Source organism: Papaver somniferum, chromosome 1 (assembly GCF_003573695.1).
Source record: "Papaver somniferum cultivar HN1 chromosome 1, ASM357369v1, whole genome shotgun sequence".
In the NCBI taxonomy this organism is placed as follows: Eukaryota; Viridiplantae; Streptophyta; class Magnoliopsida; order Ranunculales; family Papaveraceae; genus Papaver; species Papaver somniferum.
In genome coordinates, this window is record NC_039358.1 from 227,660,015 (window position 1) to 227,687,857 (window position 27,843).

At 37.5% G+C, this 27,843-nt stretch overlaps 4 protein-coding genes across 7 annotated transcripts; all 4 read right to left on the reverse strand.

Annotated features, from left to right (window-relative positions):
• Window positions 1-5,503: 5,503 nt before the first annotated feature.
• On the reverse strand, window positions 5,504-6,139 carry LOC113362777. The gene has a single exon (XM_026605275.1). It carries the CDS (start codon window positions 6,137-6,139, stop codon window positions 5,504-5,506), a length of 636 nt encoding a protein of 211 aa, XP_026461060.1.
• Window positions 6,140-11,446: 5,307 nt separating this feature from the next.
• LOC113362787 (uncharacterized mitochondrial protein AtMg00310-like) lies at window positions 11,447-12,181 on the reverse strand. Its single transcript, XM_026605281.1, has one exon. It carries the CDS (start codon window positions 12,179-12,181, stop codon window positions 11,447-11,449), a length of 735 nt encoding a protein of 244 aa, XP_026461066.1.
• A 597-nt stretch (window positions 12,182-12,778) lies between these two features.
• On the reverse strand, window positions 12,779-16,119 carry LOC113318027 (cysteine synthase, chloroplastic/chromoplastic-like). 2 transcript variants are annotated; one of them, XM_026566154.1, is made up of 10 exons: window positions 15,981-16,119; window positions 15,432-15,541; window positions 15,259-15,345; window positions 14,942-15,176; window positions 14,595-14,732; window positions 14,435-14,486; window positions 14,250-14,329; window positions 14,081-14,140; window positions 13,725-13,805; window positions 12,779-13,042 (listed from the first exon to the last, which is right to left on the reverse strand). In XM_026566154.1, exons 1-10 carry the CDS (start codon window positions 16,071-16,073, stop codon window positions 12,950-12,952), a joined length of 1,029 nt encoding a protein of 342 aa, XP_026421939.1. In that variant the 5' UTR covers window positions 16,074-16,119; the 3' UTR covers window positions 12,779-12,949. The 2 variants fall into 2 exon arrangements, with proteins under 2 accessions (XP_026421939.1, XP_026421936.1); XM_026566151.1 differs by lacking the exon at window positions 15,981-16,119 and having other exon boundaries at window positions 14,942-15,191; window positions 15,288-15,345; window positions 15,432-15,515.
• Window positions 16,120-16,305: 186 nt separating this feature from the next.
• LOC113318009 (cysteine synthase, chloroplastic/chromoplastic-like) lies at window positions 16,306-20,509 on the reverse strand. Of its 3 annotated transcripts, none has more exons than XM_026566140.1 (10): window positions 20,242-20,509; window positions 19,373-19,482; window positions 19,229-19,286; window positions 18,851-19,114; window positions 18,496-18,633; window positions 18,334-18,385; window positions 18,151-18,230; window positions 17,948-18,007; window positions 17,293-17,458; window positions 16,306-16,637 (listed from the first exon to the last, which is right to left on the reverse strand). In XM_026566140.1, the coding sequence occupies exons 1-9, from the start codon at window positions 20,356-20,358 to the stop codon at window positions 17,297-17,299; spliced, it is 1,041 nt and encodes a 346-aa protein (XP_026421925.1). In that variant the 5' UTR covers window positions 20,359-20,509; the 3' UTR covers window positions 16,306-16,637; window positions 17,293-17,296. The 3 variants fall into 3 exon arrangements, with proteins under 3 accessions (XP_026421925.1, XP_026421921.1, XP_026421931.1); XM_026566136.1 differs by having other exon boundaries at window positions 16,309-16,637; window positions 17,378-17,458; XM_026566146.1 differs by having other exon boundaries at window positions 16,309-16,637; window positions 17,378-17,458; window positions 19,373-19,517; window positions 20,242-20,344.
• Window positions 20,510-27,843: the final 7,334 nt, after the last annotated feature.

Here is a 27,843-nt window from a genome sequence, read left to right on the forward strand (position 1 = left end):
GAATCTCGCAACGATAATGTGTCAGCGAAATTATCAACAACACAACACAACAGCATCGCAGAACAATTTCAGAAATGATACGATAAACGACGTCAGCTAGGATCACGAGAAAGATGTGATAGTCCTGCGAAAATTAGAGAGCTTGCGAAATTGACATTTGTAAGGTTGCGAGAATATCGCAGACCATACCCGAAAATAAAGGACAGATTAGCTGTCATCCACTATGTATTTCCCTATAAATAGTCGTTCAAGTTGTAAAGAAAGGGGAGAGATCTTTGTGAGTAAGAAACAAGTAAATAGGAGATAGAAAGTCTAGAGCAGAGGTCATTCTTGATTCCTTTATCTTTTATTGTAAGAACATTCAAAGATTGATCAATAAATTAAGAGTGTAAATCTAAAAATGAGTTGAGTAATAACGAAATCATATGAGGGGTGTAGTGCAGGATTTCCTACAACTACATAATGGCGCTAGAAACAGGGAAGAAATCAAGATGCCACCTCTAAATGCAAGTGTGGAGAAAATATGTGAAGCTATAATTTTAATGGAGAATATACCAACACCATGGAACATGGGAACGGAACCACCTCCAAACCACAGAAGCCATGAATTTTGTTCTTATCATCATTTTCATGGACATACAACAAATAATTGCAGAAATGTAAAAAGAATTATTTTGAGAATGATAGATCAAGGAAAACTAAACCACTTTTTGGTAGCGCATCCACCATCTCAACCACTACCACCACCATCAGAGCATCATAAAGTGAACACGATGAAAAAGAAGAAAACATTCTTCATAGAAGTTGGTGCAAAAGCAAAAACTCTATTCTGTCACTGTATCGTACATTCATATAAGACAATTGAAGATTTTCATGATAATGTTTTGAGTAGAGTTTTCGCAAGAGATAACGATGGAAGAGAAATTATGAATATTGCGAAAATTTCTCCACTGGAGGAATGGCAGAAATAGATCATTTCTTTTACCGCAGAAGAAATTCCCGAAGGAGAAGAGGTGCATGATAATCCATTGGTGGTAAAATTAGAAATTAATCAAAAACTGAAAGAAGATGAGGATGATGAAGCTGAAGATTCATGGGCAATTAATATAATTCTAATCGATACGTACTGGAAGCTCTGTGAACATTTTATTTTATCATACTTATAAAACTATGGGAGGAAGAGATGATGATCTTATACCATCAACATATAAGATATATGGTTTTAATGGTACTGCTAACAAGCCTAAAGGGGAGTATTATGTGGGATCTCTTCCAAGAGACAAAGATAATCAGAATGAGGAATATTATGATCGTCACAAACCATTTGGATAGTTTGATTGCGAAAATGCATGGCATCATTCTTAAAATTCGCAACAGTGATCTTGATTTGATTCTTTAATCTAGAATACTTGTCGTTGCGAGAAGAAAGATTCTTTGCGAGTTCCTCCTTTTAAGCTTCGAGTTCCTCAATCTTTTCACGATATCTATTTTCAGAATCTGCGAGCAAAATACAATCAATTATTAACTTGATGAAAATTCATAAGAAGCAAAAGATTAGTAAAGAATAGCAGTTAGTAACCTTCTCTGTCAGAAATCATATCTCTAATCAAGGATGTATGCTCAACTTGGAGACTAACATTTACACCTAAATCTTTTCTAGCATCATCTAAGATTTTTGCAGCCCAAACAAATTCATCCTCATTACTTATAAGAAGACGAGAACGAATTTGATTTTCCCTTTCACAGAGTTCGATGTTCTTGCGGTTAGCTTCATATCGTTCAAGTTGAACTTCAAGAAGAGTCTCTTGGAATTTCGCCAAAGCCTTAGCACCTTGATCAGAGATGCGATCCTTATCATCTATGAGACCGCTAATTTTGGTTTTTAACTCATTCGTTTTCTCTTTAGAATCAAGAAGGAGACGCTTAAATCGGTTGGCTAAACCTAAACTAGATCTATGGTCAATTTCTAAGAGGCGAAATTTAGATCTAAGCTCATTAAGAGAAAGAGATGAAATTCTATCATTTGAGAAGCTATTTAAGGAATTTTTAAGACGCTCAAGAAGAGTATCATTATCCAAGGCATTAGGAAATGAACGAAGAAGGGTATCTTCATCAGAAAGACCATAAATGTATGCAAAAAGGATCATTTAAATAAGATAAAACAACAAGATGAATGAATGAAGGGAAAAGAGAAAAGTAACATACCGTAAAGCTGATTATTATCTTGCTGAAGAATAGAGATTTTGTTCTTATACGAAGAAGAATCAATTTCTAATTGTCTATTTTTCTCGCGAAGACCCTTAACTTCAGCTTCCAATTCTTCATTCTTAGTGCGAAATTGGAGATTCTTCTTTTCAAGGTTTTCACGTCCCCTCTCTAGATCCGAGGCAACATCGAAAGAAGCTTTTCCATCCTGCGAGAAAATATAAAAAATATTAATATAGAAAGAAATTTTGAGTTATGACAATGAAGAAATAAAAGGATAAAAATATACCAAACTATTGAGGGAATGCAAGAAGTCGGGAGTCACTGATCTAGAAACTCCACGAAGAGAACTATCACCATCTAGCAAAGGGACATCGCAAATTGTAGCGAGAGCCTTACAGGTGTTAGCGAATTGGGTATCTCCAATTCCTTGCAGAGATTCAGAAAAGAGGCCAGAGAGCTTAGCCATAGAAGATTCAGGTGGAAAATCTTCACTTGCGGCAAGATCATCATTGTCCTCATCATCATTGTCACTTTCAGAATTTTCTTGAGGAGGAATATTTGAAGGGTAAGAAGAACAGACTTTCCTTTTCTTTGAAGGAGGAGCAGTTGATTTTTCTCTGCGAAGAGCACCTTTACCTTTATCACCAGTCTTCGCAACATCAGCAGGTTCTTCTATTTCAGCAATAATCTCCACACACAGATAGAAATAAGAAATGGAAGCAACAATATACAGTTTAAAATCATAAGAGAAAATTTCTTACCTCATCTGTGTATGAGCGAAGAGCTAACATAGTACTAGCTTTCCCAGTCCTGTTATAACTATCTTTCAGTTTTTGGATCTGCAGAATGTCGCAAGAGTTAGCGAACAGAATAATAAAAATAAATAAAGAAAGAAATATAAAGTGAGTTAAATGGGAAGAAACATACCTCTTTCTCTTTCTCAGGCCAAGAGGAAACCCAAGGTTGATAAGCAGCGAGATTCGCAGGAAGAACATTTGACCCAGCAATGTAAGGTCCTTTTAGCATTAAAGGAAAAACACACCATTTATCATCTTTGGATTGGCGAGGAGTTGTGTTTTTACCAGAATGCCAGTCAATATCTTGCATGAGAATTTTAGCTTCATCAATGTTATCTTTCCTTTTTAAGCGAATACCCCCGCGAGTATTCTCTTTCTTCATGGAGATAAGTTCACAGTTCTCAAAGAAACTCGCTACTGTGTATTTCTCAGCAATTATCTCTAGGTCTGCGAATTTAGGATCTCTAAGTTCTTTGGAGTACAGAGATCCTTTACCAGCACCACAGTTAGCGAACTCTAGCATCAGACGGATGCAGTCCCCACTCAGTTGGAAGATAGCTCGCGAAAATCCCGAGTGAGCGAGAATTTCATAGAATAAAGGAAGATCTGGGTCATAAAAAGGAATAGGGATACCTGCGAGAATATGACCTAGCGAAATTATGATTTATTGATCATCACAGTACTGATCAGAGAAAAGTTTGACAGAAAGAATTGATTTGGCATTTTCACCAGGAATGGTAGAGAGTGTGAAACCTTTATCAGCAAGATCTTTTTGGACATCTTTTAAATTCTTCTCATGTCTATGACTACTTGGAGCCATATTTGAATATTGAGTATGGGAATGAATAAAAGTAAGAGGATTGAAGGGGGGAATATTACAGCAGCAGAACTTGCAGAAGAATAACAGAATTGTAGAGATGAGAGAATAAAAATAGAAGAGAAAGTAAAAAGAAAGTGGAAAGAATAGTAAGAAGAGTATATAAAGGAGATTTTTGTACTCTAAGAAATAAACACCATTAAGACGAAAAGACGTGAGCGGTTGAAAAGCATCGGTTACAGAAGACATGTCAAGAAACAAATGGAAGAAAGAATATGTGTGATAAATGCAAAATATGAAGAGATGAACAGCTCCGGCATTTCTTACATCATTCTCTACTGTGCAGAGAAGATATGAGAAGAGGCAAGATGTAGGATCAGAATCTCGCAACGATAATGTTTCAGCAAAATTATCAACAACACAACACAACAGCGTCGCAGAACAATTTCAGAAATGATACAATAAACGACGTCAGCTAGGATCACGAGAAAGATGTGATAGTCCTGCGAAAATTAGAGAGCTTGCGAAATTAATATTTGTAAGTTTGTGAGAATATCGCAGACCATACCCGAAAATAAAGGACAGATTACTGTCATCCACTATGTATTTCCCTATAAATAGTCATTCAAGTTGTAAAGAAAGGGGAGAGATCTTTTTGAGTAAGAAACAAGTAAATAGGAGAGAGAAAGTCTAGAGAAGAGGTCATTCTTGATTCCTTTATCTTTTCTTGTAAGAACATTCAAAGATTGATCAATAAAATTAAGAGTGTAAATCTAAAAATGAGTTGAGTAATAACGAAATCATATGAGGGGTGTAGTGTAGGATTTCCTGCAACTACAAGACACTGATGGTATGAGGATGTGATTGCACCGATCTCATTCAGCCAGTCTCGTCCTAAGATCGCATTGTAGGGAGCTCTACAGTCAAGCAGCAAGAAATTTCCTAGCACGGACTTGTCAGCCACTGTTATAAGTATCTTCACTTTTCCAATTGCCTTTGTAACTTTGCCACTAAAACCGATAACTGGATTTTCATCCTCTTCGATCAAGTCATGTGGGAGATTCATAAAAGAATAAGCTCCTAAAAACAGCACGCTCACTGATCTTCCTGTATCCACTAGCATCAGGTGCACCCCGAAACATGCCAATCCAAGCAATTATAACGATAGCATCATTGTGGGGAGCATAAACACCTATCATGTCTACCTCAGAGAACTCGATCTTCATGCATCCAAGCTCCCGAATTTCTTCTCCATTTCCACCGACAAAATCGATATGATTTGTCAAGTACCATTCTTTTAACTGCCTGAGCTTTCTCCTGGTTTTATCTTCCGATGCCCTCCTGGTCATTGAATGGATCCTGGCATGACTGACATTAATCACATGTGCATTAATCACGTGTGATGCGCCAAATTTCCCCGAACCTTTCCCAAATTCACGTACTCTTGTATCTTTCCAGCGCGGATCATTCGCTGGACCTCGATCTGTAAAGAGCGGCAATTCTTAGTCTTGTGACCATGGTCTTTATGAAAGTTGCAGTATTTGCTCTTATCACGCTTATCACGTGTCTCCGCTGGCAAAGGCTGAGGGGGGCTCAAATCCTTGCTTATTTTCTCATACATCTCTGTAAGGCGTATGTTGAATGGTGTCAGCTTCATATCATGATATTTCTGATATCCAGTTTACATTCGTTCCCCCTGGTTTTTCTCTCGAACTTCACCTCGATCTTTATGATGTCCGCTCGAACAGTTTTTTGACTTGTCCTTCTTCCCATCATTTAGATGATTGGATGATCTGTTAACTTCTTCTCGAGCTTTAGAATCATCTTCCACTCGAGCGTATTCTTCTGCTCGATCATATAGTTCTTCCAAAGTATTTGCTGGTCTGTTGACCAAAGAACCGTACAAACCCCTTTGATCATACCGGTATGCCTGTTTGTAAGCCGCGATGACGACTTGATCGTTGGCACCATCCACATCGGCCGCCTCTTGATTGAAGCGTCGAGTAAACTGTCTGATGCTTTCTTCCTTCCAAATTTCCAGAAGGAACAATATGTGGCATCGCTTCCGATCACGTCTGTTGTATTTGTAGTGAGCACATAATTCGTCAACCAGTTTATGGTAAGTCCCGATCGACTGTATCGGTAGTTGATTGAACCACGTAACTGCTCCACCAGTGAGTGACTGTGGAAACATCTTACACATCAACTCATCGTTGTACTGCCACATAGTCATGGTAGTTTCATAGTGTAAAACATGCTGATATGGATCATCTGTTTTCTCATCGAATTCCGGCAGCTTGGGAACTTGAAAATTCATTGGCGGTCGGAATTCTCTGATGTTCAGTTTGAAAGGAGCTCATGTGGTTCAATGCAACCTGTCTATCTTTTCCTCTCTGGAGCGCTTTTTCGACATTACTTTCTCGATCTTATTGCAAAGGCGAGAACCTGTAATTTCGCTTACGTCGCCATCAGAAGTATTGTCTTCCTGCTCATAATCCCGATCATCTAGAATATGAGCTTTAGATCTCATTCTTTTCCTTTGGGGTCCAGTGGGATCTCTTCTAGCTCTTCCTTGCTCCGAACGAGCATAATAATCGGGTGAAAATTCTCTCTCATCGTGTCGATATCGAACCTCTTCTTTATCATTCCTGAGACGTTTTGAATGGGTGGTGGTTCTCGCCGCACTCTGCTGAGTTGCAGCTGGCCGGGTCCCTTCTCGTCGGGGACGTACAGGCCTTCGTTTAGGTAGATCTCCAGTGACCAACATATTTTTCTCTGGTCGATTAAGATCGATCACTTCTCTGTTTCGGTCTGCAGCTTGCGGGCTAACTCGACTTCCAAGGCGTTTCCATACAGACCGACCCCTATGGTTGTTCAGAATACCAGACCTAGGTCGAGGCTGGTTTTCACGTTCTAATCTCAGGAGAGCGTTCTCCTTCTCCAACTCGTTCATCCGATTGAGTAACAGTTCTTCCTCTGTACTAGGATTCGCGGTGCGGACATCTTGCGGGTCCTGTCGATCAGCATTCCTCCTACATGGGTTGCCGAACGCATGCCCTCTGTTTCCTCGAACTTGTGGGTTTTCCCCATCAACATACATTCATTCGTTATCGATCACTGGTTGTTTCTCCCTTCTCCGATTCAGATATGGAGTTTATCACGAAAACGATCTCGATATTGTCCACGATTCAGGGATCTGTTATGAGCATGATCACGATCTCGATCTATGGTTCTGTCATGAGCACCATCTTGACCCTGCCTGTTTCCAATGGGTACTGTTGGAGCTGACTGAACCTCAATTTCGTGCCTTTCAGCTTCGCGTCTCCTGCGCTGTTGGGAGTCGCTAACAGAATCAGCCCTTCGTGCTGTCTGTCTGACTACTGCCATAACTCGATTTGGTAAAACACGAAAATCTTTTCTCGAAAAACCTCAATCGGCGCCAATGTTTGTATGGTAAAATTACTTCTACCCCAAACACGATTTTGATGATGATTTTGTTGAAGATCGATCCGCTGTTTTGTTCTCCAATTTAACAGTGGAGGGGGGGTACCTGCAAAAAAAAACCTCCGATGCTTAAGTGAGCTAGGGATTTTTCACAGATAATTGTATGGGGAAGATTGCATACCTTTTGGGGTTGTGACCCCGTATTTTATGGTGCGAATTTCAGTTTTATTTTGTGGTAGGCATCAATTAACATAACTGGCCCCTGCATGCCTCCTGCCATAACTGGCCCTGCATGCCTCCCTGTCATAACTTGCATTGACTGGTCCTGCATGCTTCTAGAATCTTCTTCATGGGTTATGGAATTGGTTAAACCAAAATGGACGAAAGAGACCAAGCCCACGAAATAGTGTGAAATGACAATCCCAAGAAGTAAAAAACTTGCTTAAGCCCACATGGAGCGCACAAATCCGCAAGGCCAACTGAATGGGGCTGAAAAATACTGAGCCAATGGCTTGACTAGCTTGCAACCCGTCTAGCTTGGCTCAGCACGGCTTGGCTCGGCTCGGGGTTGAAATATCCATCAGTTGAGCAGAGGAGGGGTGCACAAATCCAAGGAGTATGGAGTTACGTTACATCGCGTTGTGTTGAATCAGCGCTACGGTATTAAGTTGTACCGCGCTGCACCAAAACGGATCCATGGAGTTAAGTTGCGCCGCGCTACACTGGATCAGACCAATCTTGTCTGTCGGGATAGGCCGACTGCAGTGGCCTCCGGCCTGCTGCAACTGTGCCGGTGAAGGTGACGGAGTCGACATGGTGAAATCATCTTCTGGCGTCATGCTGACACAAATGACGGTAAAACCTAACGGCGTCATAACGGTAGCGGAATATGTTAAAGGTGTAAGCGATACGCCAACGCCGTTATAACCTAACGGAATATTCGCAGAATATTTTGTCATCGTTTGCCGACGACTTGCTGAAGTCGTCGTTCGCTGACGTCATCACCTGCTGACGCCTGATCTTGCTGACTTTAGTACCACCTGTTCTACTGACCGTTCTCTTCTCGATTACGTGGTAGTTATGGGTTGGTGGAAATTGTTTGACGTGGCGGTGCTTATGTGGAGTCATCTTGCTACTAGGCTTGGAGTTTCTTGCACATGGGCTTGTGCATAGTGTGTTTGCAAAGCCATATTGGATATTACTAGGCTAATATGAGGTTCTTGCACATGGGCTTGGAGTTATTAGACCATTATTATTGTGAAACCATCATGGTCTCCCAATGTTAGGCTTAAGTCTAACCACTTGAGGCCCATCTTCTAGTGTAAAATATTATGGCACAAACACAAACGTGTTTAGTTTCAAATTCATAACTCTCTTTTCTGCACTTGTTGTTAGAGCACTGCTCGGTCGAACTCGCATGCGTTGCTATCTCAAGCATGTTTGTCAAAGTTAGTGATCAAAACTATAAGTCTTGATCTCTAGTCTACTTATAGCTAAGTCTCGGACTAGGATAGAAAGTGTAGTTGAGCTCAAGACTCCATGGCGATCATCATACAAAGATGAAGAACTACCAAGGAACTGGTTGAACTTCATCGACTAAAATGTATGTGGAGACTTGAACTTATCTATCACTCAAAAGTCTATCTACTCTATCTCCTATCTTAAGACAAAAGTCGTATTGCTATATAGACTTTGATTATACACATTTGCTATTTCGAGCCGAGTTTATCTCGCTTATCTATTTCTCGAAATGTGGTTGGTAAGATTTCGCTTTGGCCAAGTTCATATTTACTAGTGACGAAGGTCATATTAGTTTCAATTACTTGAAAATTGCTTTGACGAAAAATGGTTTGTGAACAACAACTACATAACGTCCTCTAAGAATGTTTCAATGATTGAAATGAGAGTTTAGAATATATAACCTTGGAAGGATATAAACATTATGTGGTAACACATACGTGTGTAAGTCCTTATTCCTTGAACCAAAGTCCTTATTCTTTGCTGCTCAAGAAAACCGGAACTAAAGTCTGCGTACCAGTACGCGCACTGTCGGAAGTTCACGTCCCGTGAATTTCTGCTGGAGTTTGTGAACTGAAAATGAACTTATTCCGGGTACTTAAGTCTGTGTACCATTATGCGTACTTAAGTTGGTTGTTTTCTAAAAACAGTTATTCATGAACTTAAACTTATATGAACTAAGGAATGCATAATTGCGAACCGTGGCTATAAAGTTCATGAATTGATTCGAGTGAATCAAATCGTTTTTGCTTCTATTGAGTCTTGTATACTTCTATAAGATCTAAGCAATTGAACAACTCTCTAACTAGTTCATTTGAGTCATTTGAACTAGTTGTGGTAAATAAGAATATGGTTGATATGGAAGTGCTCATATGGCTAACCATTTGGTTAACTACATTTGAACCAACTAAGTGTACATGTTTGGGTACGGTTACACAAACCTAAATAAACGTGCATTTCATTCGTGTGTAACAAGCTAAGTTTCGATCTAACTGTTGAAAGATATTAGCTTGAATCTAATCAGGTTTTTATCTAACGGTGAATATTGAATGCTTTGTTATTAAGCTAACATTGATTGCAAACCCTGATTTGAAAGTCTATATAAAGGAGAACTCTAGCAACTGGGAAACCTAATCCCCACACCTCATGTCTGATGCTAGTTGTATTAGCTAGAGTCGAATCTCCTTTAACCTTAGGTTTCTTATCGAGACCCTGTAGGTTAACGACTTGAAGACTTCATTGGGATTCTGAAGCCAGAACCAACTATTTTCTTTGTAGTTGCGTGATCTGATCTTGCTGTTTCTATCGTATTTGAGTACAATTGTAAGATTAGATTGAGATTGATTTCTCCGATAGGAAAGATATAAAAGAAGTCACAAACACCTTCGTCTCATCGTTTGTGATTCCGCAATATCTTATTTCGCTAGTCGATTAAGATTATTGTGAGGTGATTGATAATTCTAGGTTGTTCTTCAGGAATATAAGTCCGGGTTATCATTTGGTTCCTGTTCACCTTGATTTATCAAAATACGGAACAAAAACTCGTGGGTATTTCTGTGGGAGATGGATTTGTTTATTAAAGTCTTCGACTTTGGGTCGTAGTAACTCTTAGTTGTGGGTGAGATCAACTAAGGGAATCAAGTGCGTAGTATCCTGTTGGGATCAGAGACGTAAGGAACGCAACTGTACCTTGGATCAGTGTGAGATTGATTGGGGTTCAACTACATTCCAGACCGAAGTTAGTTTGTAGTATGCTAGTGTCTGTAGCGGCTTAATACAATGTGTGTTCAATCTGGACTAGGTCCCAGGGTTTTTCTGCATTTGCGGTTTCCTCGTTAACAAAACTTTTGGTGTATGTGTTATTTCTTTTCCGCATTATATTTTATTATATAATTGAAATATCACAGGTTGTGCGTTGAATCGATCAATTGGGAAATCGAACCTTTGGTTGTTGATTGATCCTTAAACATTGGTATTTGGTACCGTTCAAGTGATTTCTCTTGTATTCAATTAGACTCGCAGATTTCTATTTGCTTGGGTAAGTATTGAATCGAGAAAGAGAGATATAACTCTTTAATATACTTTCATTAAGATTGAGTCTGACTGTCTAGTTGATTCTCTTAAAAGTATATTGGAGTTTTTCCATACATATTGCTAAGCGAAATATTGAGTGTGGTTTTTAGACCCCCGCTTTTTCACTTGGGTATGATCATTTCTGGTGTAACTTAAACATTTTTGAAAGCTTTTTCACATCTGAAATACTATATGCACCATGTACTATAGCAATCTTGCAAACTACATCCTCTTGAATTTGATGCGCAATGAGTTTACTAAACCAACCACAGAACCAGGTCATAAGATCATGATTATTTCCCATGTGCAGTCCTAACACAGTAAACCAAACCAGTCTTGAAATATTTCATTCTAGTATACAGTGACCTGGAGATTCAAAAAAAAGATTGCAGAAAGGACAGTTATACATTCCATCTTGAATAAAATGATGCAGCTTATCTCTTGCTGGCGGAATATCTTTAACACATTTCCAAATGAACTGATTAATTCTAGGAAGAAGAGGGAGCTTCCATAGTTTCTGGAAGATACTTTGCATTCCTGCACCAACTGAGTTGTTACCATGTTTTTCCTCCATCATTTTCCTATAACTTTACTTTACTGAGAAACAGCCATTCCTCTCAAGGGACCAAACAAGTCTGTCTTCCAAGTTATGATGAATAGATATCTTGAGAATTAGAGTAAGAGTAGCTGGATCAAATGAAGTTGAGAGTAAACTGATATTCCATCCACCTTTATTTGTATCATAAAGTTGAACAACAAAAGTGAAGTCTTGATAATGTGTAGCACTGGCTTTAGGAATGGGAGGACTATCAAGACCTTCTATCCATCTATACTTCCAAATTAGAATTTTCTTCCCATCACCAACTGACCGAAGGCTATATTTATTAACAAATTGCAGCTCTGAACTAATGCTTCTCCAGGACCAGGTAAATTTAGGATGTTCACTTGTATTGAAAACAAGTCCATTAGGAAAGTATTTTGCTCTAAGTGACCTAACATAAATGGAAGTGTCATCTGTGCAAAGTTTCCAGGAAAATTTAGCTAATAGTGCTCTATTGAAAACCTCAAGGTCTCTAAATCCCAGACCTCCTTCTTCTTTAGATTTATTGACATCTCTCCATGCTATGAAGTGTTTTCCTTTGTTATTCTTCTTATTTCCCCAGAATTGTTGCTGAACTGAGTTGATTTTGGATATAGTAGAATCTTGAATTTTGAAGCTGCTCATATGGTGCACTGAAATAGAGTTAGTTACATTCCTAATCATCACAGATCTCCCTGCTTCAGAAACATTAATAAAAGACCATTTTGAGAGTCTAGCTTCCATCTTTTGAACAAGACAAGTAAATGGGGTTTTCTTATTCCTTCCAATAAAAAAAAGGTAAGCCTAAATATTTTTCAGAGGAAATATCAAGTTGTCGAACCTGGAGAAGTCCACTGATATTTTGAGAATTTGAAGGACTTGTATTCTTACTGAAGTAAACAGCTGACTTATGAAAGTTGATTAGCTGACCTGAGCACCTACTGAAATCTTGTATTACTTGTAGTAAATTGTTTGTTTGAACTTGGTTTGCTTTGCGGAATAGCAAACAGTCATCTGCAAACAATAAGAGAGTGAGTAGAAACTATTAGTTTCCCACTTCTACGTAATCAAAATCATCTTAATCTTTAAATTAAACCAACCAAAAATCCAACAGTTTTCTTTAGTTTTTTCTTCTCGGTTTCATAATGAATTTTTTTTTTGTTCCGGGAAACACTGTTATTTGTGTGTAAGGATGCCGTTTTTTTAATATAAAATCGATATTCACTGTTACATTCATATAATTTGAGGAAAAATGGAATAGAGCAATTTCAAGGGGGCGGTGACGCTCATCCAAGGGAGGGTATTCTCACCGCGCAACGTGGGGGCTTATATGACTTCGGATTTTAAAGGCTTTGATTGATAACACTTGGTTTAAAAATAATGTTAGGATAATACACATTTCATTTTAATTTATTTTTAACATTATTTACTCCATTAAAACGCATTCCGGAAAGTCTGCAGATGCATAAAGAAGGATCGGATGAGAAAAACTCATTTAGATACCCGAGTTTATCATGGTTCGGGTTGCATGTTTTGGCATTCTTCTCTGACTGATTCGAAGAGAACAGAAGAGAGATATCTCTCACCACAACTCGGAAACAAAACCTGCAACGTCCGGAAATGATATCAGCTTACGAGATAATTTATTAAAAAGACTCAAAAAAATAATCAGAGAATGTCATGCCTACAAGACCAATATCAATTTGGGAGTAAGTAAGAAACAAAAATATCTAAATGTATTGTTGGTTATCATAAGATTAGTCTTTTAATTTGTATGTATAAAGGCTCACAGTAAGATGCACTCTTTTGGTTTCTTCTTGTTGTCAGGATGCAATCGATTGTAGAAATCAGGCCTGACCAGATCTTTTGATCGGTGGAGTCAAGACACCAAGTATTGCAAGCATATCCACATCGAGCGAGAGAAAAAAGACCAATTCACATCTTGAAGTTCATTTGAATCTATTCAAGTCTTGAACTTTTAACAATTTAACCCGATAAACATTTTCTGTGAACAACCCATTAAGTCGTCATGCACAAGGTTCAAAACTTCATTCAGAGTCATAATGTTATTTTTCAGACTACTTAAGCTTGAAGGACTGTAAGTCAAGAGTCAAGACACAAATTAAAGGTCTCCATCGGCTTATTCGGCTTTGTAGTACCGGTATTCTCTCTGTGTTTACCATGCGGACTCTTCTGTGAATGAGATTTGGCTCTTATAGAGTCTTAAAAGTTAAATACCATATTCAAAATCCAAGAAAGGAAAAGAGTGTGAATTGAAGGTCCTTACCGCAATAAGCTTCTCTGCATTCGCAGGTCTCTTTGCAACTCTGATGGCAGCTGCTGCAGCAGCACCAGATGAAATTCCTACCTGCACAAGATATCGACATAAAAGCATTCAGGTACAGCAGTTTCTGCATAAAATTGGCTTTGCATGTAATAAACATCCTCCACGGAAAATTTGTTGCTCGTAATTCAACAACGGTCATTTTTACCATTTTATCTTCATGCATGATTCATAAATTCTTTTGAAGTACAGGGCCCATTTTTACCATTCACTAATTGACAATACATTGGTTTACTCAAGATCCCATATTCAACTATAAAATACTAAATTAAGTCTAAAACAACAGTAAGTGCACAAACCATTAGGCCTTCTTGAAGTGCCAACTGTTTCGCTGTTTCAATAGATACATCACTTGGTACCTGTTACATAATGAATAAGAAATATGAAATCCCAGAAAACAAGAGTGCACGGTTTTAAGAAGTAGAAAAAGAATATGTGAAGTTAAAGCATCAAACTTAAGAATTGAACCTCTATGACTTCATCAACTATGCTCAGGTCTAAATTCCCAGGTACAAGGCCTGTCCCAATCCCTTGAATTCGGTGAGGACCTACATATTTGATAGCAGTGTGAGGGGAGTATTTAGACGGTCTGAGAATAAACAGAATTTTCAATGAAATTGTGAAACAACCCAGAATGTCTATCTGTTGCTTACCAGGTTTTCCCCCTGAAAGTACGTTGCTTTCTGAAGGCTCAACACCAATAACCTGATACATCATTAAGTCAATTGAAGTCTCTCACAGTAACAGCCTGCTCTTGAAGGAAAATCTTGCATAATAGTTATGCTCATAACTGAGAAAGAAAACCAAAGATACCTTTACGTTAGGATTTTGTTTCTTTAGGTACCGCCCAACCCCAGAAATAGTTCCCCCAGTACCAATTCCTGCAACAAATATATCTACTTTGCCTCTTGTATCTTCCCAAATCTCAGGCCCAGTTGTTTCATAGTGAATCTATATACACCACGTTACGAAAAATTAGACAATATCAAGTCATTCCACTCTTTTGACAATTAAAAGACCACTCTGAAGTTAAGTAGATAATTTCATAATTGCCCAGAGTAATTTCATACTTGAATGGTGCAAAGTCCTACCCATCTCACCACGAGGCAGAACTTCACAACAGCAAGGGTCAAACGTGAAAGATTAGTTTAAGCCGATACCTTCGGATTAGCAGGGTTCTCAAATTGTTGAAGCATGTACGAATTGGGTGTCTTCTTTAAAATCTCTTCTGCTTTTTCAAGAACTCCCTTCACACCCTTGGCAGGATCTGTAAGAACTAAGTCTGCTCCAAATGCCTTCAGAACAATTCGTCTTTCCATACTCATAGATGAAGACATTGTTAAGATTAGTTTGTATCCTCTTGCAGCAGCGATAAAGGCAAGACCGATACCCCGTGTTTCCACTGACACTCTTGAAAATAGATAGAGAGAATACAAAGTTAGACATAGCAATACAAGGTGATGAGCACATTTTGTATCGATTTTCTTGAAAAGCGATAACTGTTACCTTTCCAGGTGTTATAAGTCCCTTTCCCTCAGCATCAGCTATCATACTGTAACCTATCCTATAAAAGAATTGGAGAAGAATTACATCAGAAAATCACATTTTGTTCTCTAACTGTCTGTCTCATATATAGCATGTCTAGTTTACCTGTCTTTGACACTGCAACAGGGTTCCATCATTTCAAGCTTGGCAGAAACACTTGCAACACAACCCTCGACAATATGATTGAGGTAAACCATAGGTGTCTTCCCAATAAGCTGTTATAGGGCAACCAAAAGCAACATTGGATAACCTAAATGCAAGTATGTACCATATGTATCATTCATAAACGTTATGATACACAACTGAAGGTTCACTAGTCAGAACGTATTCTTAAATAATGACTGTACAACTTGTCTTAGTCAATTCAATCTAAACACTCAAAACATAGAGCCCATCTCTCCATTTTCTGTTTCTACCTCAATCTCAACAAACAAGTGCATCTAGTTTCTCATTATCCTTCAAAATAACATGTTGATGCTCCAATTCTTTTTGGCAAATAAACACACCCAATTCACAACAAGTGCATCTGTTTTTGGCAAATATTCAAGTATAGTAATGAATAACACAACAAAAATTCCAGCTTTATTTCCAATAAACAAAACCCATGCCAGTTCCAAATTTAGTTGAATAACTGATAGTAAGTAAGTCGTATACCTGAGAAACATCTTGAGCAATGCTAATCAGACCTTCAGTTTCAGTAGATGGTTTAGAAACAACAACAGATGAAGAAGAAAGAGAAGAAGCCATTGCTGTGGTTGAGAGTGGTTAGAGATTAAGAGGAGACAATGAGTATGAAACCACCAATTATAGATATCTGTAGCTTTCCAAAAAAACCCAAAAGTAAAGTTTGAAGCTAATATTTTATTATTATATTTTTCACGCAAAAATGAGTGCACGTCTTGGACTTTTTTTGCTTCCAATATGTGCTTGCAAAGAAGCACTAGAAAATATGTGTTGAAGAAAACAAAACAAGAATTATACAAAAAATTATTTGAGAATAATGTCAAAATAATACACATTTCATCTTATCTGTAAACGTTATTTGGTGTATTCCCTGCAAAACACATGTCAAAATAATACACAACTCTTTACTTAATAATTAGATGAGTAAGATACTAAACACGCATTGTGGAGTTTCTGCAGGTAAAACGACGAAGAAAAGGAAGAGGATTATGAGAGTAGAACGAAAGACCCATTTACATGGTGAGGTGATGATCTTCATTGCTCAGGTTGCATGTTCTCGCATTCTTCTCTGATTGATTGGAAGAGATTAGAAGAGAGATATCTCTCGCCACCACTTGGAAACACAACCTGCAATGTCCGAAAACGATATATCAGATTATAAGAGAATTGGTTAACATATAAATTAAAGGCAATGTGGTGATAAGTAAGAATAATGTATCTAACCAAATTGTTGATTATAGTAAGATTAGCATTTTGTGGGTAAAAGGTTCACAACAAGATGCACATTTTTGGCGTTGCTCTTATCAGGGCATAGTGGATTCTAGAAATCAGAGTCCATACCTAAGAGTACTGTAAGGGTTTATACATCGGAAAAAGAGATCAACTCCTATCTTTAGGTTTACTTTAGTTGATTCAATTTATGTGTTGGAACTTTCAAACTGATAAACATTCTGTGTATGAACAAGGATTTCACACAAAATGGGACCCTTAAACAAAACTTCAGATTGAGTGTGTACGACACTACAATATATAATATACACTTACATTTATGGATGACTGTAAGTCAAGCTAGCAAAATGTTGTGTTTACTGGTCTCGTTCTTCTCATGATCTCAAGAATGTAAGACTCGAAGACTTAGTCTTCAAATGGGAAGAAACCGTTAGGAAATAGTTTCTTAAAGCATTTTCTGTTATGTAATTCTTTCATTCTTTCCACCTTTATATATAAATATATCGTTTTGTTGATCAAAAAAAAAAAAAAATGTTGTGTTTACTATGCATACTCTTTTATGGACAGGAACTTGGCTCGTATGGAGAATAAAGAACCATGACCAAAGCCCAAGAAAGGAAAAGAAAGAAGGCCCTAACCGCGATAAGCTTCCCTGCATTCTCAGGTCTCTTTGCAACCCTGATGGCAGCTGCTGCTGCAGCACCAGAAGAAATTCCCACCTGTGTAGACATTGAAATATACCTATATAAGCATTCAGGTTTTAGTAGTATCTGCATGAAAATGGTTGTACATGCATCAGAAATCCTCTGCAGAAAATTTGTTACTCTTCATTTTTGAGAAGGTTCATTGTTAGCATTTTATCCTCGTGCATGTTTCAAAATTTGTATGGAGGTTATTTAAAGAATGATCCAGTATTGCTCCTAGATATAGGTCAATGTCTATTTACCTACTTATTTACAATATGTTGCTTCTCAAATCTGAACGAGGGTTGGATCTTACTCCTACTAAAAGAAGCAAAACCTGACCCATTGTACTTCCTAGGAGCTTCTTACAGTAATCTAACTAATTAAAGTCCTCAATATCATCTATTTTCTGTACCTTTTCAGATCCGACACTGTTGATTGTTCCCTACGTACATGGACTCAAGTCTTGTACCTTTTCATATTTAAATACAAAATCAAGTCTGAAACAACAGTAAGGGTACAAACCATTAGGCCTTCTTGAAGTGCCAATTGTTTCGCAGTTTCAATAGATTCATCACTTGATACCTGTTACATAAATAATAAGAAATACGAAATCTCTGAAACAAGAGAGCACGGTTGAAAAGAAGTAGAACATGAATAAGTGAAGTAAAAGAACAGTATACAGATTACAGACAGGTGAACTAATAAGCATGAGATAAGTATTGAACCTCTATGACTTCATCAACTATGCTCAGGTCTAGATTCCCAGGTATCAAGCCTGCTCCAATCCCTTGAATTTTGTGCGGACCTGTATATTTGATAGAAGAGTGAGGTAAGCAATTAAACAATATGACAATAAAAAAAATTCAGGGAAGATGTGAAACAACCCAGAATATCTATCCGCTTCTTACCAGGTGTTCCCCCTGAAAGTATGTTGCTTTCTGTTGGCTCAACACCAATAACCTAATACATCATGAAGTAATTTAAAGATCCACACGGTAACAAGCTGTTCTCAAAGGAAAACACTGCTTTTAAAATAGTTCAGATATCTGATAAAAAAATATTGCAGGTACCTTTATGTTAGGATTTTGTTTCTTTAAGTAATGACCAACCCCAGAAATAGTACCACCAGTACCAATTCCGGCGATAAATATATCCACTTTGCCTCTTGTAGCTTCCCAGATCTCAGGACCAGTTGTCTCAAAGTGAATCTACATGCCCCACATTACAAAAACTTAGTCCATATCAAAAGTTTCCTCTCTTTGAATGACAATTAGCGACCAGTCCGACGACTCAAAAGTCAGCTAGATAATCTCATAACCCGGAGAGTTGTTATATTTGAATGGTCCAAAGTCCTAGCCATCTCACCACGAGGCAGAACTTCACAACAGCAAGGGTCATATGTTTAAGATTAGTTTAAGCTGGTACCTTGGGATTAGCAGGGTTCTCAAATTGTTTAAGCAAGTAAGAATTGGGTGTGTTCTCTGCAATCTCTTCTGCTTTTGCAATTGATCCCAACGCACCCTTGGCAGGATCTGTAAGAACTAACTCTGCTCCGAATGCCTTCAGAAGGACTCGTCTTTCCATACTCATAGATGCAGGCATTGTTAAGATGAGCTTGTATCCTTTTACAGCAGCAATAAAGGCAAGACCGATACCCGTGTTTCCACTGGTTGTTTCCACCAGGACACTCTTGAAAATAGATAGAGAGAATACAAAGTTAGATGTAGCAATATAAGGTAAAGAGCATATATGGAACCGGAGCCATTTGTTCGAAACTTTTTTCTATGAAGTGGTAACTGTTACCTTTCCAGGTGTTATAAGTCCCTTTTCCTCAGCATCAGCTATCATACTGTACCCTATCCTATAAAAGAATTGGAGACGAATTATGTCAGTAAATCAAATATCATTCACTAAGTGTCAGTCTCATAGTATGTGTAACTGCCTTACCTGTCTTTGACACTGCAACAGGGTTCCATCATCTCAAGCTTGGCAGCAACAATTGCAACAGAACCCTTGACGACATTATTGAGGTAAACCATAGGTGTCTTTCCAATAAGCTGTCATAGAGCAACCAATACCAATATTGGATAACCTAAATGCAAGTATATACCATATGTATCATTCATAAACGTTACGATACACAACTGAAGGTTCACTAGTCAGATCGTATTCTTAAATTATGACACTACAACTTGGCTTAGTCAATTCAATCTAAAAGCCCAAAACATAAATCCCAAGTCTCCATTTTCTGTTTCTCCCTCAATCTCAAGTCTCAACATACAACGTGCATCTAGTTTCTCATTATCCTTCAAATTAACATTTTGAGGATCTATTAAGGACAATGCTTAAAAAAATTGACTTCGCCTAAAGTAGCTAGTTAAGAGAAATAGCATTTTCGAAAATGACGGTGGCCTGAGCTAATAAAACTAACTACAGTACTATTTCTATGGCACATTAAGTATAGAATCAATCTGAGTGGCACCGGATTTCGCCATTTCAGCTAATGTACTATTTCTATGGCACATTAAGTATAGAATCAATCTGAGTGGCACCGGATTTCGCCATTTCGGCTCACCGGTCCAAACCCCCCAAATGCATACAAATCTTATAGGGGGTGAATACAGTTAACCCAGGATACATGTAAGCTCCAATTCTTTTTTCAGTGATGCAGAACAGATTGAACACTTATGAAACAGAAATTCAAGTAAAGGAATGAACAAAACCAATAAAAATTCGAACTTTATTCCAAAAATAATACAAACAAACAAAACCCAGTTCGGAATTTTAGTAGAATTACTGATTGTAAGTGTGTATACCTGAGAAACATCTTCAGCAATGTGAACACCTTCAATGTCAGCAGATGGTTTGACTAATTGGGTATCAGAAGAAGAAAACCCTAATTTGGGGATTGAAGTCAATGGGTTTGAAGCCATTGTTGCTGTAGGAGATTAAGAGGAGACGATGCATCTGAGAACAACAATTCTAAAGATCCGTAGGTTTCATCATCATGGAGTTGAAGTGGCACAAGAAATAACATTTTAACTGGTAATGAAGTTGGTACTAAAGAGCATGAAAGTGTTTCACTCCCGGTCCCGGATAATTCACTTTTGAGTGAGGCCTTTACTTGGGTAAAATGTAGTCAATCTCCTATCCAGGAGTCTTGGTCAAGCATTTTCTTTCCGAGAAAATGTAGTCGGTCAATCTCCCACTTTTGAGTGAGATAGTGGGACAATTTTGTTGCAGTGGAAATACACGGAAGATAAAGGGGCAGGGGAAAATTTCTATTGATTAGAATCAACTTTGTTATATCCATATATTCCTTTATATACAAGTAGGAAAAAGATCATAGACACTATATTGGGCCGCACATCCATGGGATACAAGCCCTACAACACTCCCCCTTGTGCGGTCCAGTAGAACTTCATATGCGGTGCTTCACATTTAGTGCTTCGAATACAATTCTTCAAATGTCGTCCTCTCCTTGATGACTTGTGTCGAAATCAATTGCCTCGTTAAAACTTTGACAAGGAAAACCCCAATGGGATAAAAACCTTGGTACAACTCTTCACATGTAGTACTTCACATATTGTCTCTTATTTTACATGTAGTTCATCACATGCAATACGATCTTCACAGATCGATGAGTCTAAGTTAATTGCCTCGTTAAAACTTCTTTAGGAGAATTCAGAGGGACAAAACCTGAACTAAAGAAATGGTACAATATTAAGAAAACTTGGAACATAGTTGGATGCATATACGTTGCCTCATTAAAACCTTGACAAGGGAAAACCCAGTGGGACAAAACCTTCACGAAGGAAAAAGAATACAACGTGACAGATGTAAGTAAAAGTCATCCGTTGCAGATGATCACTTTGCTCCGTTGAAGTTGATTAGTTGCTTCACAACTCATAAGGCAGAAAAACCTTGTGGGAAAGAAAATAACCTTAGTTAACAAATTACTTCCTGGTGTTTGTTGTTGTATCATTAAAAAACTTGCCGAGTATTAAAACCCTGTGGGAAAAAGCAACCTCGGTGAAGGAAAATTGTTCAACACACCATTAGATGCTCCCCCTGATGTCAGACAATTTTCATTAGTCTAATGCAGTCAAAAGGAGTTTATCACACTTTACTTTGGTGACTTGAATGTTTATAAGACCCCGTTGTTGACTCTGGAAGTTACGCTGCTTAACATGTATCACGTTTCATTTCTTTGATTCAGATATTTTCAGTAATATCAACGTGATCTTTATGTCTTCAACGTTCAACATACTTGATGTTTTTAGTGTTATCTCGCTAAAAACCTTGTCGAGTGACAAAACCCTTTGGGAAAAACTATTCTCGATCGAAGGGAAAAAGAGTACAACACATCTTCAATTTCGAAGTAAAATATGTCGACATCATATCCTTGGATCCTCCCCTTGATGTCGGCATCTCCCCCTGATTACTTTCAGAGTTGTTCCAAACAGTTTTTTTAGTCATGTACTTTTCGAAACTGAATATCGGTAATGACTTAGAAAATAGTCTACCATATCTCTCCCTGATTACTTTATTTGGAGAAGAGATATTATTGTTCCTTCATAATCAACAACCTTTGGATTTCAGTTCCTTTAGCATTCCTTTTATGTCTTTGCAGGGATAAAACAAACTCATTTCAATGGTTACTTTTAAGTACATGATTACATTCACTGTACCATTCCAATGACGTTGGTGGCGCTAAGCTATATCTAGCTTACAAGTTCACTGAGGATGTAAGATTTAATCGAGTACATTATTATACTAAGTACACCAATGCGTCTATTGTACTTAAATATGGGAATTTCATCTCCCAACACATCTTCGTCATCTTTCTTTAGAAGAAATGGCCACTTACTTACATTTGAACCTCGATTAATCATGGGAGTGCTATCAGGATGCATGTCTTTGTTAAATTGCCTGAAAAATTTAGACATATGCAAACTGGTGGAATAATATACCACAAGCTCAGTATTCGATCGAGCTTTCCCTAGATTTTTCATCTCAAATTCGAATGTCAAATATATTTTAAGGCCTCTTATTACATCAAGAGTACCCATTATGTCTGTACTATCGACATAGATAGCTACAATTCCAAATCAGGAACTTTCTTGTGAATACGCAAGGAAAAATAACTTACTTGTATATTCCCTCCAAATCAAATAGTCATCTAGACGGGTATACCACATCCGCCTGATAATGATGCTTCAATCTATAAGTGAGCGTTATATCTAACTGTAAACACACTTTGTGGTTTAGAGTCACTTAATTTGGGTAACAAAAGGCTATCAAGTACTTTTGTAAACATCTTCTATATCTTGATTCTTTCAGAGATACGTAACAACCACATACATATGTTGCATTTCAAGTCCTTTTGAAATTACCAAGCTAACTAAGTATCGGAACTCTATAACGTTCATTACAATAGAACAATTCCAGGGCTTTGTGAGAACCCTCGCGCCACAAGGAGAGTCTTTTTACTTTAAGACTACTTTCTTCTCATTATGTTTTATGAAAAATTAATAATGTATGTCCAATAGGCTTTACACTTGGTTGGTTAGCACTACCACATCAAATACCCGTATATTTACCAAAGAACTAAGTTCTACCTGGATTGTGTAGGCCAAATATGTTATTTATTTGAAATTAATCAAAATAGAACATGGTTCAATCTCATTGTGCTTTATTTCCTTGAGAAACTATATATAAAAATAATCATTAATATGCTCGCACGATCTTTCCATTGACTCGTGTGTGTTCTCATAATCCTTTAGGATTTAATTGTTCTATGGAATCGTTAAACTTCGGAGCGTCCTCCAGTATTGATTCATGGACATAGTAGGAGACAATCAAATGAGATTATTTCATTAATGATACAAATTAGGTTGTTCCTTACTCATCTACTTCCTTTCTAGGTGAGTATTGATCGAACCTGGTGGTCTCTTCATCTTCCTTTGTGGAGCCACGGCCTTAACTACACTTCCACGAAGTGTAGTTGCAACACCTTAGTCTATGGTGTATATCCCTTATTAGGGATTTGTAACCTTGCAGGTAGGTTTGCAGTTGGTATGTGTGATCTCATCATTTTAGCGACATCAGTGTACATTCTGAAAATCAATTATTTTTTTTGTCACTTCATATTTACAATTATGGAGTACAAGAATCAATATGAGACACATTAGGGAACACACCACGGAAATTCCTGTCGTTCCCTTAGAAAATACTTTTTTTTATCTCCCCCCAACGAAGGGAAGACTGTCTCGTTAAAGTGATAATCCGCAAATCTAGCGGTAAGAGATCTGCTGCAAAAAGGTTTAAAATGCGGATAATTGTCGGGAACTCATTTCCAACATAACTACTTAACAGTTTTGAAGACCCATCATAGTACGATGTGGAGTCGTAATGGCACATATATAGTGCAACCAAAAATGTGTAACAACACGAATGTCAGGCTTAAATCCAGTTACCAACTGGTACGCAGAAAAGGTTGACTAATATTGGGTTAAAAAACGAATTAAGTAAATATGCGTGTAATGTTGCATATCCCCAAAGCAATAAAAGGTAGGTTGGTACGCATAACCTATTCGTCAGGAACCATCTGTAACCTTTGATGGTATCCTATGCGAGACCATTGGGTATAAGATGTTTTATATTGATATTATTAAACATGCAATATTCATCAAGTCTTTTTGATGCAAATTCTCTAGCATTGACAAGGGTGGTGATCCGTTGCACTTTTCTTTGTGTAATATGTGCTAGGAATTTTACAAAAATTAAACGCATCGTTTGTTATGAGCAATAACTGATTCAATGCATCGAATCATCCACCAGTGTCATAAATCACTTGAATGGTACGCATTCTGCATGGATATATGTTCACTAACAACACTTTATATCTTTGGAGAATGCGTTATTTAGCATTTGCATCTAAGTAAAACATGATGGTCTCAATCATGTTTTACCAAAGAAAGACTCTGTAAGATGAGTGACGTTCTTTCTTACTTTAAAGCATAATGGGGAGAGGCAGTACAAATCTAGTAACTTTAGAAATCACTGATTGTGATAGATGTCGTAACTTCGCATTCTACTAGTTCATTGTCTTGTACTCAAATGAAGTGATGGTCGTGTTAGTACTTTCAAAACGGAACATCGTGTCACAACCAATGTGCCTCATGGTTATGTCAAAGTCTATGAATCAATCCCAATCGATTCATTGTTTGGGGTTAAAATGGATTCAGTAACTTAAGTCCAGTGATTTGCATTTCACTAGATTGACACATTAATTTTCTAAGAATATGTTTTCTTCCACATTTGGTAGAAATAATTTATATATGCAATCAACTCCATTCTCAATGTTCAAAAAGGTGCATGAACACCCTTTGTACTTAACAATATGCGATTATCCTTTAGTACATACAGAGCTTAGACATTGAGTCTTGAGAGATTTAATAAGTGGTGTGGTCTTATTATGTAACAAAATTCGGATTCAACTCAATTAATTTGAATTGAATATATGTTACATTTCATCTAAATATATCCCAAGTACTTTAGAGAATTTATGTCTTGTGGGAATGATGTACTTTCCATTCCATAAGCGTAGACATTAGATCTAGTTCAATTAAATAGTCAATTGGCTAGGAAAAGTTCTTGTTGCCATTAAAATTGATGTGAAAATTGGTTGCTACTATGTTACACACATTACATTGTATATACCAATACCTATAACCAAGTGCATTTCCAATTCTTTCATTTATGATGGAAGCTAGAATTGTGATAGTATTTTTCAATGATGTTGTAGTAAGATGATTCGTTCACTCGGATTTGTTGAGAATTTGTTTTAAGACTTAATAAAGAAAATAAGGAAAAATATATATACACAATTTGTCACAAGATGAAGAGACGCTGAGACGCGGGATTCCACTACTTTTCATATTGTTATGGTTCAGTCATTAACTCTAGACAACATAGCTCAAACAAAAGAAGTTGTGACTCTAGTTCTTTGCCAAAAATAGATTTCGTAAAATATTATTTGTAAGTTAAAAGCATGACGCATCTAAAGTATTTAGAACTAAGCATGCGACATCTAACAAAATAACAAATAATTAATAGAAATCATAAAGCAATTAAATCTATGCAAAAAGTCAATAAAAGAATTAATTCATTTACCACAATCATGAAAAGTTGCTTCCTCCGTTGTCCCAGTGATGGGGTCTAGCTCTGCATGGTGAAAACACACTCAAAGGAATTTTTTATTGCTCAAAAATGTGTTTACAAGGAGAAAATGAAGAAAATAATCAAAGCAACTAGTTTGCAACGCTTTATCAGTGTACAGATTCGCTGTACAGAACGGGCGTTGCGAACTGAAGATATACATTAATAATGGACTGTTACAGACTTGAAATATACGACCCTATAAAACGACTGTCCTTAACAGCTAATGTTCTTCATGTTCATCTTCTCTGCAGCAGCAGAAACTTGTCTCTGCAACTCGTGATTTGATCACTCTGTTGCTCTCTGTTCTAACCCCCAACTCTCCATACCCCTTCTCTTCAACCCTGCTGACTTATTTATACCCAAAAACACCGATATATTCCTCACTGAATGTGAATAATCTCGTAATAATTGTGTTTATTTTCGCCGGTCTGTTATGAGAATAATCTTCCTTCTTTAGCTCCATCACGCGTCTGCATGGTTTTGAAATACTCCAACACACTCAGTAAACAATCAACACGACTTCAAGTCCCTCCAGCCACACGCAGAGTCTCCAAAAATAACTCTGAAAATCTCGAGAATAACCCATGTACGTGCCATGTTCTTCAACTCCACGTAACTTCCCTTTTCTTCTCACCCGAGTGTACTGAGCTGGCTTCATTGATTATATTGGCTTAACAGATCAAACATGTTGACTGAAGAAGAAAATCTTCTCGCGAATCATCCAAATATCTGTGATAATCTCCCCCTTGAATGCAGTTTCCCTGAATTATCAAAACTACGTGGACTTTGCTATTTTTTCGAAGCAAAACTCCATACAATCCCTGTTTAGGTGAAACAGGGTCAACTCAATTAAAATCTCCGAGAAAAATGCAAAGAACACATCCAATTCTGTCCCAGGAAATTCCGCCGTTGATAATTCATTTTCCCGCCAAAACATTCTTTAAACGTGAAGAAGAAGGGTGCCCCATAACCAGACTAGGGGTCCCTTTAGCAAATGGGGTGTCTTGGGGGTGCAAATAGAGGCTAGTGTGCCCATTAGTAAGTGAGTGCCCCTTATCCAATCCGAGATTCCGAATAGCAAATGTCCTCTGGGGTTCCCCGGGCAACTTTTCGAGCCGATTTTTCCAAGAATGTTTATTTCCCAAAAATGACTACAAACACATAAAATACCAAAATTAGTACAAAATCGAGTGCCAATAATATATAGTATTGAGATCAAATTAGACACAAAAATGTGTCTATCAAATACCCCCGCACTTATTATTTTCTAGTCCTCGAGCAAATTTATTCTAGAAAAGTGACCGAGTAAATCTCGGGTGGGTTTATCAGAGGTGTACCCACAAAACCATTACTCCAGATCCTAGATATCTACGCAAAACCTTGGAAGGCACTAAAGAATCTCCTTGGTTGGCATACTTATTGATTACAGGAGGAAGTACCCTGATACGGAATTCCAATTGCTGTACACGAGTTTGGACTCAAGCGTACTAAAATTCATATATAAGTGACAGAGCTCTACTCAGATAGTTTCTAGACATCATAACCGGAGTCAACCAATCACATGGAAAGATTAGGAAGATGGATGTAGAGAAAAATGTAGATGGTTTTAACTAAGCTGAACCTATGACCTATCCTAATGGACTGAGATACCGGTCTGACTAATATCAACCCAACTGGCATATACAAGGGAACCAGTGGTTGATAATCCTAACTAGGTCAACACAACTGGCATATACAAGGGCACCAGTGGTCGAATTTATTGAATTTATTCCGGTTGGTCTGATGGTCTGGTCTCAATTTTTTTTTTTTGTATCTCAATCACTCTATTTCACCAAATCACTTACAAGAAAAGAAAAATAAAAACAGAAGGATTAGGATTCAACGAGATATGGCGAAGCTACCGTGTTTGTTTTTAATTCTAACACCTGAGATCTGTGTTTTTATGAATAGACTCTATAGATGTTTCCATCTAATCAGATTGGTTCCTCAACTCCTACAACCAATATACTTCCATCCACTTAGATTGGTTAGTGTCATCCTTAATAAACATAAATTTCTAGGCTCTGGAGTTTTATTTATTTATATTGCAACTAAAAAGTTTCTCCCATACCCCCAAACTTAAACCTAACATTGTCCTCAATGTTCTAAAGATAAAATTAAAAGCATGAACAAGGAGAAACTGTTATTATTTG